This window comes from Cygnus olor, chromosome 6, assembly GCF_009769625.2.
Source record: "Cygnus olor isolate bCygOlo1 chromosome 6, bCygOlo1.pri.v2, whole genome shotgun sequence".
In the NCBI taxonomy this organism is placed as follows: domain Eukaryota; kingdom Metazoa; phylum Chordata; class Aves; order Anseriformes; family Anatidae; genus Cygnus; species Cygnus olor.
The window spans coordinates 3,528,388-3,541,586 of NC_049174.1; the positions used below are offsets into that span (position 1 = coordinate 3,528,388).

A 13,199-nucleotide genomic window follows, 5' to 3' on the forward strand; every position below is an offset into this window, starting at 1 on the left:
GTGTTGACGATGATGATATTGCTGCTGATGATATGATTGTTGATGATGATACTGTCGATGACGATATTGCTGTTGATGACGATATGACCGTTGATGATATCACCGTTGACGATGCTGCTCTTATCGCTATCACTATTATGATTACCACTATTACCACTATCGCTATTATTATTTCAAGCCCCGAGGCCTCGTCCCCTCTCCACGGCCCCTTTCCCTGCCTCTCCCCGCGACGACGAAGCCACCGGGGCCGCCACCCCGCCTCATTCCGCGGTGTCTCCCGCCACCTACCGATGCTCCCAAGGAGGCAGCACCACGCTGCTTCACCCGGGGAGGGCGAAGGGGGCCCGGCCACGGTGCCGGGCGGCCCGGGGCGGGCCAGCCCCGGGGCCGGGCTCGTCCCAAAATCCTCCCCCGGGGTGGGGATGCGCAGCGCTTAAGAGCGGCGGCGGCGGGCGGCGGCGGCGCGTCCCGGGGCGGCCATGGGGGAGGCGGCGGGGGGCAGCGCGGTGCCGCCGCCTCCGGCGGAGGCCGGCGGGGGGCAGGTGAACGCCCTGACCGTGCTGGCCCTCCTGGAGAAGCTGGTGTCCATGCTGGAGGCGGTGGAGGGCCAGCAGCGGCAGATGGAGCAGAGGCAGCGGGGGCTGGAGGGAGCGGTGCGGGGCATCCAGGGCGACCTGGGCAAGCTGTGCCGTAGCCACGGGGCCACGGGGGAGGCGGTGGAGAAGCTGCTGGAGAAGTCGCGGAAGGTGTGCGCCCACACCCGCGCCGTGCGGGAGCGCCTGGAGAGGCAGTGCGCCCAGGTGCGGCGCCTGGAGCAGCATCACGCCCAGCTGCTGCGCCGCGACCGCTTCAAGGTGCTCATCTTCCAGGTGAGGGGGCCGGGGGGCTGCGCTGCGCTGCGCTGCACGGGGGGCACAGCCCGGCACGGGGACCCCAGGGGGCCCAGGCAGCTGGGGGACAGGGCCCGTCCCGCTGGCCTATCCAGCCTGGGGACAAGGTCCTGTCCCGCTGGCCCTACCCAGCCAGAGGCAAGGTCCCCATCTCCACCACCTCTTACCAAAACCAGGGAATGAGCCCTTCTCCACCAACCGTCCAACAAGGAAGGAGCCTCGCTTTGTTACCCGTGGGCAAACTTGAGGACAAGCGCCCCGTTTTGCCACCTCTTCGCCAACTCGGAGAAAGCGCCCGTTTGGCTACGCCCTGGCCAACGCAGGGGAATCAGCCTCTTTTGCTAATGTGGGGAAAGAGGCCCTGTGCGCTAACTGTTTGCAAACTTGCGGAAAAGGCCCTCATTTTTTTTTCTCCAAGCTTTTTTTCTCCATCTCGTTTTTCCACTAGCCCTGAGCCAGCTTGGGGAAAGAGCCCATTTTGCAAACTCTTCGCAAACCTAGGGGAAAGGGCCCCCTTCCCTAACTCTTAGTAAGTATTGAGAAAGATCCCATTTTGCTCTCAGCAAACCTTGAGAAAGAGCCTTTTCCTGCTGTTAGCAAATGCAGAGAAAGAGCCCATTTTGCTAGCTCGTAGCAAGCTCTGAGAAGGATTCCATTTCGCTGACTCCTCGCTAACTTGGCACAAAGATCCCTGTTTTCCTAACTTTTAACAAACTTGGGCAAAGAGCCCCTTTTGTTAACTCATAGGAAACTTTCAGAAAGTTCCCAATTTGCTAACGCTCGGCAAGCCCGGGGAAGGAAGGGGCTCCTTTTGCTCACTGCTGGCAGCCCCCAAACAGCACCCATCCCTCTGCCCCCAGGAGCAGGGCGGCATCGCAGCCCGCAGCCCTGCTCCCACCCCATTCAGAGAGGAGCTAAAAACTCAGCTAAAACTCCTGGGAGCCCATCCAGTGATAGCAACAGTTTGCATATTTTCCCCTTTTTAAGCAATGGGCTGGACAGAGCACGGCATGAGCTTTAACTAAACACAGGACATGACTTTTACATCTGGAAAAAAAATAGAAAGGAAAAAAAATAGACCTACACAACATACTGGGGGGAAGGAGAGCAAACGTGTTACAGCTGTCCGCTGCTCACTCTGCTCCTTAGGCTGGTTTTTTTTTTTTCTGTTGGGGGAGAGAAAAAAAAAATTTTAAAGCTTGGCAGCCTGGCCAGTGCCCAAGGCACGTCCTCCCAGGGAGGAAGCCCCCACCTCCCTGCTTATTGTTCTCCCAAAATGACAGCTTGTGGTGGCAAGGCCAGAAGAGGAGGAGCCATGGCCTGTCCAGAGCAGGGCAGTTTCCACCCCAGAAGGAATGTGGAAATTAGTCCATGAAGGAGCTAAACTGAAAGGCGCGTGCCCCTGGGCTTCTCCAAGCACTTAACATGTTAGTGTTTTAGGAAGGAGTGGCAGGGAGAGGGCAGGAAAACGCACAGCTGTGTGTGTGCTGGGCAGGTGGGACCCCCACTGCTGCTGCCCCTGGGTGTGATTGCAGCAGTGGGTGAAGGTAAATCCTGACCACGAAGGGGTCAGAGGACAAGGAGCTTCCCCACAGCTTGTTTCCTGCTGCTGAACAGCGCTGCAAAGTCAAAGCCTTGGTTACTTGAGTCAGAGCCTTCCCTTAATACCAGGTCCTACATCACGAGGATGGTGCTGACCATGTTCCTGGAGGGTGGCTACCACCAAAGGAGGATGACAGCTCAGTGAAGGCCCTGACTGGGGTGCTGCAGGGCAGCCCCGGGGCTTTCTGCTGGGAGGAGCTGGGATTTTCCACTGGGAAGTGGCCGCACCCAGAGGGGGCCTTGCCAGAAGCCCGAGCGATGCACCCACTGCCACGCAACCGCCCATGGGCCTGCCGAAGCTGGAGGTGGGACGAGCTGCCGGCCAGCACAGGAGAACTGCAGGGAGGAAAACAGAGCAAAAGGCCGGCTGGGGGACCATAATTTTCCAAAGAAAAACAATAGCAGGAAGGAGAAGTCAATGAAGCCATATTGATGCCAGATTTCTTTAAAAACAAAGGGAAGTCTGGATGCGTGTCTTCTCTTCAGTTTGGGGAGACTTCTTTTTGACTAAAACTAAAAACAAAGCTCACACAGGTCTCATTAGGCCCTGCTTTCCCAGCTGAGAAGGCAGCTCAGTATGAGAACACAGCTGTGCTTCGCTCCCCATGTGCCTCCAGCTCCCCGACACCTCGCAGGAGCACTGAGCACATCCCCCGTACATGACTGTTTTCTGAAACCATGCCGCAAGTCACCAGCAGCAGCTTTCCCCCAGCCTACATCCTGAGAGTGAACTGCGTTGAGGAAAGTTCAGCTACTTACATATTTGCCATTCAAATGCTCCTAGTTTTCTCTCCCTAGACTGTCCGCATTGTTCCTAGTTTGCATTTCTTTTAATTGGTGACATATTCCAATGGCGCTGCATCCGAGCATTTGAGGAGGCAAAAGTTATTACAAATGACACAGCAATTTAGCAAAACACTGAAGTGACTGTTTCAAAAATCCTCGTTAAGCTCTGGCATTGTTCCCCTCTGTTTTGTGCTTGCCACATGACCAGGTTTTTGGTGGCGGTTTGGTAGGTTGTTTTATTTTTAGCTGCAGAAGCAAAATACAAGATAAAAAAGGCTGGTGTTTAATTTTTCAATAAGATGTCACGTTTAGCAGCAAATAGGCCAGATAAAATATGACAAAATTACAGCTTAGGGGTCAGGCACCCTAATATTCAAGCCCCTTTCAGATGCTGCTCTTGGTAAATGCTTCATCCCCAAATGAATACTCTTATATTGATAACTCTTACACTGATTAACAACAAAAAATATCTCATGAGGCTCTCGGGACTCAATCCAGCTGTGCTGTGGGGGCAGAGGGTTGCTGTGGCCAAGCCCAAAGCACCCCAGTCTGAACAGGAGGTGCAAATGGTGGCCAGCAACATCCTCCTCGTCACCCGCAGTCCCAGCAGCTTTGGGACACCCTGGTCTGAGGAGCTTGTACATGCCTCAGGGAAAGTAGGTGGAGCCACTGCTGGTTTTAGAAGCATTAGTCATTTTCTGACAAATACCTATTTTGTGTAGCAAAACAAGTGTGAGGCTTGTAATCGTTTAGGCATTATAACACCATCCACAACCAGAGCAGCATGAACTGCCGTAGGCGCAGAAAAGTCTCCTCTTCTTGAGGCCTCTTACTCCTTGCAGTATGGCAAATCTAACAGAAATCCAAAACAAAGCCAAAGATTTTCCCTTCAGCATCACCAGAGACTCAGCAGTTCTAGGTAAATCCCCGCCCCCCCCCCCCGTTTACGTGGAGTTTTGCACTACCCCGTTACGGATGTCACCTTTTTTGCAGTAACAGATGTGGGTGAGATGGTGACCTGCAGGAAGTTAAGAATGGCTTATCAGAGAAAACCAGGGCACTGCTTTTAGCCTTGCAAGTACTGCTGGTGTTAACAACAGCTCTTGTGCACGGAGAACTTGCACGCTTCTGTTCAGACCCCACATGGAACAAATAAAACTCAGAGCCGCTAGGCTAGATACAAACTTGTGTCAGAAAATGCAGGTACCATTTTTGAGCTCAAACGTAAAAATAATAAGATGTATCGCTCCTTTCTCTGAATTTTTGATTAGATCAAGAGGAAAAGATCAAAGTTTTTTGTTTGTTTGTTTTTTTACATGGAAAATAGCTATGCAGTTTGTAACAGTTGGCATTTTTAAGTGTATTGTTCTCGTCTTCCTAAATGGAATACCAGGCTACTTGAAAAACGTATCAAAACAGAACACAGGTGCCACGTAATTGTGTTAGGCTGAAAAGTTACCAATAGCCCACTTACGACGTGATACCAGCAACTCTACTTGAAATAGAAAAGGCTGTTCCACCACAGAGCACCTCTGCTATACCTCCTCTGTATTTCCAAAGCCTTTTACCTAATTTATTTCCATTTGCATTTTAACGGTTCCTGTGATCCTAAGGTCTCTTACAACCGTCAGATAGGAAAGCATGTCATTCCCATTTTACAAGCAGAGTAATAGATGCCCACAGGCTGCTGTTTTTCAAGGTTATGCAGGAAGCTTAGACCAAGATGGGATTTCTCGAACGTCAGCACTATCTGATAGCCAAAGACCACCTAGTGCCTGCTTTTAATTGAGTCACTAGCTCATTAATGTATGGAGAGAGAAGTTTGGTTGATTTATTTTTTCTTTTAGTAAATATGGAGTTCGACAGTCTCCCTTCTACTTGCTCACAAACATGATAGAAGTTGAAATAAAATCTAAGCCAGCGTTTTCCAGGGACATCATGCAGTAGTTTAATGAAAACTTTAACATGACCACGTCAGGCACAGCACGAATCTGTCCTTGAAAGGAGCCGTGCCGACCCACCTGTGGATCAGACCACAGTGGTCAGCTTCGTATGATGCCACTTTCCTAGATTTGATACTTCAAAAGCTACAGCCCCCTTTCCTCATTAAAATCAGAGTTTTCTATTCCATTCAGGCGCTCACACCTGAACACTGAGGTGTTTAAAACCCTACGCAATTAGCTAGGTTTGCAAAGAACGCACAAGACGAGTAAATTACCTTTTATACCAAGTTCTCATGCTCTAGGGAGTAGTTTAGCACTGCACCCACTCACACAATCCACGTTTCATTATCTACAGTGGAGAGAAATACAAATATTTGTACCAGGGCTACGTTCACTCACAGCTAGTGCAGGTTTGTTTGGTTTTGTTTTTGATATCTTGGTCACTGCTGCAGATAGCTGCAACAATTGGATGGGTGGCATGGAGAAGGGTGCTGGCTTCATTGGGTGTCCTGCTGCAGAGAAGGCATTGCCTGTGCAAGTGCACCCGAGAGAGGCTTCTCATCCCGGAAAGCATGTGGAAGCCTTAAGAGCACCCAAACTGCACCCAACCATCAATTTTGTGATAATTTTCATTTTTATATCCTCAAGGGATGTTCACCAACACACTTTGGTCCCACTGGTGTAAAATTATTCACCGGCGTATTGCTGAGTTCCAGGAATGCCATAAGGTAGACTTTGCTCTTTTGTTTTTAAAACAGCCATGTACAAAGTAGTGTGGCATCTTCTGCTTGTTCATCAGGACACCCTCATGCAGCCTTGCCAGCAAATTTAACTCGAGGCACTATTCTCAGCAATCATAACTGTATGCTCAGCCCTGAAACAATGAGCATGAACTTGGAAGCGTGCGTGGCCTTTTTACCCCTTTAACTGTAATCCCAGGCCCACATCTCTGGGGACAAAGAGACTATTGCAGCCAATTCTCTCAGCACTTACTGCTTTCTTATGCAATAGATAAAGCAAGCCCAGAGGATGCAGGTGTGAGGAGCAGCAGTCCAGCGAGGACACGTGCGTGTGCTGGGAGCCTTGCTCTCCTGGCACGGGCAGGTGTCTCCTTGTGCTGCGCCTGAGCTGCCGGGGCTCCGTACAAGCTGCACCTTTTGCCCTTCTTCAGTCTGCTTGCTTTTTAGATACCTTCCTTCCTTCCAGTCCCTCTCTTGGCTTTGTTTCTAAAAATCAATCATTTTCTTTTTAACTAGAAGTGACTACCACTGTTTTTTATGCGATACATCTGTTTATTTTTGGATGTCGTATGCTTTTTTTTTTTCTCCAGAGTTGCCCTGTCCACATTTTTTAATATTTCCCAATACACCAACCAAATTTACCATTTTAATATTTCCCAATACACCAACCATATTTATCATTTTTTTCTGTGCTGTAAATAGCGGTAAAACAGCACATGCTCTAACCATCCTGGGCTGTTTGGCTACAGCAAAACCCGTGGGAGAAGAAATCGACAGATTTTCCCCAGACTCCCCGTCCTCTCCCCAGGAGGACAAGAGGCATTCCCCCAGTGCCTGAGCATACTCATCTATGCAGCACGGAGGATTTCCAAGCACATTTATGGCACACTGACACTAGCTGTGGTCCTTTTGGCCAGCCCCGCTTCCGACAGCTCTTCCCCAAAGACCTCAGGCCATGGCAGTGACGGTACCTGCCACCCAAGGCAAGTAGACTTAGGCAGGGAGTGGGGAGCGTCTCCCAGAACCTTATTCTCATGCATCCAGTGGGCAAAAGTTGACTGCCTCGACTCCTGAAAGTAACATTCAGACCACTACAATGATATAAAGGAGAAGAGGGAATAGCAGCTCATGCCCTACATCCTGCTAAGCCCGGTGCCAGCCAGAAGCTTCACTGCTTTTTCAAGTCTTCTCAGTACCAACAATCCGGTTTTAACAGCAACACGCATTTTTTCCAAAATAAGGGGAAGATGCTAACTGCATTTGCCTGTCAGATGCATCCAGCATCTCTGCAGAGACATTCCCAGCCTTTGCCTAGAGAAACCGAAGGCCCTACTGGGTTACACGACTTCTTTAGGTCAACACAAGGTCTGTAACAGGGCCTCCTCAGCCACGATACCATCCCTTCTCCCCAGGGGTAGGCGCACAACTTCATAGCTAAACTGTTTAATAACAGTACCTAATTTAAATGACAAAGACCAGGATTGACATTCTGTATACATCCCAACTCACTCCGAAAGAGAAATCGTACAGTTGACAGCTCATTAGTCTTAAACTGTATCAGATAATGGTTCAGTGGGCTTTGAGTGGCTTGTTACTGGTTAAATATACTGAAACAACGAGAAATATTCAGCAGCCTTCATCTCATGAAAAAAAATAATTGTTCAGGGTTGCGCTTTGTTTATTAAATTTGTGTCCTGTGAACTATGAAACTCAAATATTGTCAACTCTTTCAGGAGGAAAATGAAATCCCTGCCAGTGTTTTTGCAAAAGAGCCTGTTCCCAGCATCACAGAAGGAAAAGAAGAGCCTGTGGATGAGAACAAGACACTGGAAGAAACCTTGCATACAGTGGAGTTGTCTTCAGATGACGACATGCCTCACGAAGATGATGTGGGTGACAGTGCAGAGGAGAAAACAGAAGAATCGAGAGCTGAGAAACTTAAGAGATCCAGCCTGAAGAAGGTTGACAGCCTCAAGAAAGCGTTTTCCCGACAGAATATCGAGAAGAAGATGAACAAGATCGGCACAAAGATCGTCTCGCCTGAACGGAGAGAGAAAATCAAGAAATCGCTTACAGTACATCATCAGAAATCCTCCTCTTCCAAGAGTTCAGCTTTCAAAGTGTCGCCCCTCACGTTCAACGTGAAGAAAGGCCGAGAAGGAGAAAGCCCTGCCGAAGCCGAGGACAGACCCGCAGAAACTGCGAGCAACGACCAAGCCGAGAACGAGGAGGAGATGTCGTTCGCCGACATGCACTCAGATATGACACCCACCACGTCTCTGACCGAGGAGAGCAAAGCAGTTGTCGATTCTCTAGAGAAGGAGGCCAGGATGGAAGGGAGCGCCGTGATGAACAACAACATCGAGCTGTCCATCGTTGAAGATGATGAAGAGTATGGGGTGCCTCTAGAAGTTCCCAGCCAGAAACTGTATGATGAAAGGAACAAACCGGTCAGCGGGGAAATGGAAGAGTCCGACGAAGAAACGACCCAAGCAGCGGTTCTGCAGATAAACCAAATGGCATAAAATATCTGAGCCTTCCTCCGCCTTCTGGATACGCATGGTTTTGCCTAGGCGAGTGACTGGTTTCTGCTACACAGGTGGTAGCGGCAATCCAGTTTCCTCCAGCCTGCTCTCTGCAATGATAATTTATTGCATCACATTGGAACGCAGAGTGAGTGAGGTCAACGACAGGCTGCAACGTGCTCCAATTTTTAGGCCATTTCACTGGTGTTTATTAATGTAGAGATGCTGTCAGCTGGTGTAAGAGACTAGCAGGAAAAGAGTATGTCTAGCAGAAGCAAGCCAGTTGGCTGGCTTTGTTATAGCTGGGTCAGAGAAATGCAGGGAGAGTAGTCAAAACCCAAACATTTCTATTTTCTTCCCTCACAGATTTTCCTAGCACTGTGAGTAGTTTTGTATGTAAATGTAGAAATACCGACGAGAACACTTGATTTCGGTTTCCTCGCTATGCTCTGTGAATACTAACAGCCTCGGTAGCTGTGTGCCCCTATAGCTGGTGGGGGGCTTTGCTCCGCCACGCCGTAAGGCCAGAAGAGCAGAGGGCATAGCAAAACTGAAAAGTTGGATCCATCAATTTCAATGGGCACAAGATTTTTTTGCCAGTAGTCTCTCGCTTAGAAGAAATGACTGCGTTTGTATGGAAATGAGAAGATGTTTTTCAATCTACTGGAGTTATGGAAATACATTAGTGACAAGCATGAATGTGTAATCAGGTACTGTACCTGTAATGGATCATAAATCTAAAAAAAAAAAAAAAGGAATTTGGTAGAAACAGAAAGAGTCTGAAGTATGAAATGCTATGAAACGTTAAAAAAAAAGGGGCAAAATCAAAACCTGACAATATTAAATCTATACTCCCAGCTTTAAGAATATATACTCAGATAACACTAATTAATTGATTCTTAATCCTTATAGCAATATACTATTGAACTTTGCACCTGCACAACTTTGTATCTCAGAGTATTTTGGAAATAGCATAATTTATCTTTTTACAAATTATTTCATATATAGAGCTATATCTACACAGAAGAGTTAGATAGTTACAGGGATGTAAGGACAATTACTTCAAAAAGGAGAAAATGCTCTTTTAGGCATGTGTAAAGGGAAAACTGCATTAGGGACTGAATGCGGTGGCAGGGATGAGTTCTTGCAAGGAAGAGTCTGCAAAGCAGATTTGATTCTCTGCTAATAGCTTTTCTCAAAATTGCATGTTTAATTTTTCAAAATTTGGGGAAAATGAGAGGTTACAGAGGAGGTTGTTCACTATGAATGCCCATTCTTGTCACTATACAAAGGTAAGGGTGCGGGGAGGAAAGGGAAGCACAACACCCACAACTGTCACCTTACATCCTTGTTTGTTTATGCAGTGGGTCTTTTTTTTTTTTTTTAATATATACATATAACTCTACTGATGCTTAACATTGCACTAAAAGTTTGCTTCCTTCAACTTGTATTTAAAATCACAAATTATAGTGGAAGTAAAAGCTACAACAGAAATACCATTGTGAAATGATTAACAGATATTGCTCTGCAGGGGCCATATCTGTGACCAGTAAATCACACTGGAAATTAGTTGACAAGAGCTTATTGTAAGCGAGTAGTGTTAAGAGTTAAGCTCTCAAATATATGGCATCATATAGGAGATACTGTTCGCAAGGAAAATCATGGCGTAACTCGTGCAGCTATATTTTTATTTTGTATTAACTACAATGGATTTCCAGCGTTTTTACTTGTAACTAATGACAAATATGACAAATAAAAGCATAACATGAAACACGGCCATGTCAGTCTTTGGCAGAAGCAGTGCAAGGAGACAGCAGAGATTAAATTCAAAGGCCAAGCATTTATGACAGGTGTCCCACTGTACCTATTCCGTTTTCCTTCTCCCCCTCCGCTGCTATTTAGCGATGCGAACACCAGCACTCAGGCTTTGCTTCCCAGACCCTTACCACATCTCCAACACATCTGAACACGGCCAGGCAGCTCCACAAACCTGCCAGCTCCTCCTGCACTCTTTTTGGACTGCAGCATACTTCTAACGCTTGAAATAGTCCTGAAAGCATATTTGTACTGAACTGTGTGTTCTGCGCACTGCACTCCCAGACACACCTGGTCTGTTTGTCCTGCTAAGCTGCAATTCAGACACTGCCCCTGGACACGCTTTGTCCAGGTTTACAGATGCTGACATGAATCACAGGTGCAATGATTTAAGAGCATTACAATGCTATTCAGCAAAAAGCATAGAAAACACAGGTATTAAACACCTTAATGAGTTAATCCATGTACCCGCTTCAGGATACACTACACACACAGTGATCATTTGCAGAACTAAAAACTTTTTCTCCATCACAACTTTACAAGTACAAGCAGGTCTTTAGCCCTAACAAGAGGAAAACTTGCTTTGCAAGAGGGAAAGACAATGACTCAATTCACAAACATCTGCTTTTGTGCTCTCATATACACCAGAGTGAGCAGCTCAGGCTCCTTAGATGTCCTCCGGTCTGTTCCTTCCCCTCTCCTTCCCTTCTCAAGTCCTAACCAAAAAGATTAGTCCGCAAAACTTGCTGTTTCAGGACGAAGAATGACTGTGGCAGCGTTCGTAGCCTTTCAGAGCATCTCAAATATGTGCCTGGACCTTGTCATGCTGGTAGGTGTCAAGTACATGCAGGGGTACGCCACGTTGGTGGTGACAGGTTTGTTCACACAATTGCTTCTTAAAAAACTGCTGGTTTACCCTCCTTGCCACGGTAACTGCGGACACTTGAAACGGCAACCATGCAGCTGACATTTCTGTCCGCTTCAGGGGGGAATGACGAAGAGCATCCTGCTGCCCCCCAAACTGCTCCCCCATGGGCAGGCTGCTCTGGGCAAAGGCACAGAGAGTGGCTTTCTGCAGCACTTCACTGCCAAATTACAGTGAAAACCCTCACCCGACTGAAACTTGTTTGATGATTAAAGAAACAAAGGAAAGGGACGAAGAAGAAAAGGACCAGAGGCTGAAATATACCCGTGTACCCTTCAACGCAACGAAAGCCATTTGTTGTTACAGGCTGCAGTGCCAGAGAGGTGCTGACTGATGCCTCACGAGCAAAACACCAAGCGAGGGTCTGACCCCTTGCTGCTGGTGACTGTACACCAAGGAGCGTGCATAGCTCAGGTTTGTAACAACAAAACCGAGCGTGCAGGTACAAAACTCACACGGTGAGCCCCTGAGACAGGCACGCCGGCCCTGGGTGCCATGAGGAAGATGTCAGGCAGCTTTCTCACATGCAAAGAGCACCAGCAGCAGAGCAAAGCCAAAGTTTGGCCCCAGTGAGGGCTTTGCCTAGGCAACAAAACAACAGGCAGGGTGCGGGTGCAGCTGCCAGCGCAGCCGGGAGGTGCTGACTCAGCACGCAAGCATCCTCCACCAGCTGGTTCACCGCCCTCACTTTCCCAAATAAATGGGAAAAAAGGCCAACAGCCACTTTCCACCGCCTGAAACTGCCTGTTGCGAGGGTTTGGTTTCACAAACCACCTTAAAGCCAGCACCAAGGCCAAGCTGGGTGCACAAAGACATTTTAATCAGCACCTCTGCAGCTTTCAGTGGTGGCTGATCCCTCCTGCCCTCCTTCTGATCAATACTCCTTTCTTCCCTTCCTCTTTTCCTTCCAAGCCGCATGCCTGAGCCTGAAGTGTGCACTAATTGAAGCAAGGGGCTCTCCCTAACCTCGTGCTGATAACCAATGTCATCTCCAACTTCCCTTACGCAGTTATCCCCTTCCACGCAGCGCGCTGCTGGAACAGAATAAATCTGCTTTAGGTTAAGCTAGAGATGGTTATTTATTTTCCTCTCAGATCACAGATTAATATCGTTGCGTGACCACTGGCACTAACCTCTTCTTCCATAGCAACACTAAAGAGAACATAAACTATGAGTCATAATTTCTCTCCGGAGGACTTTTTTGTAATTATGATCATTCCACAGTTCCTAAAATATATTAGCTGATATATAGCTCTAGTAGAACAGCTTTGATTTTCCTTCGTTTGAACACACAGGCAGAAAGAGGAGACTCCCATTATTTTCCCTTTTCCAGGCTGATCTAAACACCGCACAAAGCCCAGTACATTCGTTACTCATTACAGCCGGGTGGCTCCTAAAGCCTCCACGGCAATGTTTCCCTTGTAAGAGGGGGAAGAAGTTTCCTTGCTTTCACTAACTGTAGATGATACTGATCTTCTGAAAGGGAATTCGTGTCCTCCCCACCACAGTTAGTAAACTGGGGTCTGGCAGCTGGAACTGAGCGCAGCGGGACGCCCTGCTATGATGGGCAGCTGCACGGTGGCACGAGCATCGCCGCTCTGCCCACTGAGGGCGTTCAGCTCTCCCGTGTTTCTCCTCTCACCGAGCACTGCTACGATACACAGCCCAAAGAGAGCTACAGCTAATTCAGAAATAATCCCATTCTCTTTCCTTCCTTAAGTGAAAACCTGGCTGGGGAGCAACTTAACCACACAGCTCCCTGGGATAGCTCAAGAGATGATCACACCAGATCATCACCAGAGATTTCCACAGCTGTCTCCCACATTTCCCCTGCAATGCAGTCTGCTGCATGCTGGTGCAAAGCTCCCACAAAACCCAAGGTGTCTGTTGCAGGAGCAGAATTAGGAAAGAAGATGAGCAAAACAACCAAGCACACCCACATGCAGTGAAGTCACGATCTGAAACGGGGAGAC

At 48.2% G+C, this 13,199-nt stretch overlaps 1 protein-coding gene across 1 annotated transcript; it reads left to right on the plus strand.

Annotated features, from left to right (window-relative positions):
* The first annotated feature begins 437 nt into the window (after positions 1 to 437).
* On the plus strand, positions 438 to 10,257 carry CAVIN2 (caveolae associated protein 2). Its single transcript, XM_040562213.1, has 2 exons — positions 438 to 869; positions 7,695 to 10,257. Exons 1-2 carry the CDS (start codon positions 480 to 482, stop codon positions 8,484 to 8,486), a joined length of 1,182 nt encoding a protein of 393 aa, XP_040418147.1. The 5' UTR covers positions 438 to 479; the 3' UTR covers positions 8,487 to 10,257.
* Positions 10,258 to 13,199: the final 2,942 nt, after the last annotated feature.

Excerpts from the sequence above, each read along its gene's own strand:
- CAVIN2 (XM_040562213.1), top strand. The coding sequence starts at position 480 with ATGGGGGAGGCGGCGGGGGGCAGCGCGGTGCCGCCGCCTCCGGCGGAG. Across the intron at positions 870-7,694 it reads TCAAGGTGCTCATCTTCCAG|GAGGAAAATGAAATCCCTGC; the intron begins GTGAGGGGGCCG and ends CAACTCTTTCAG.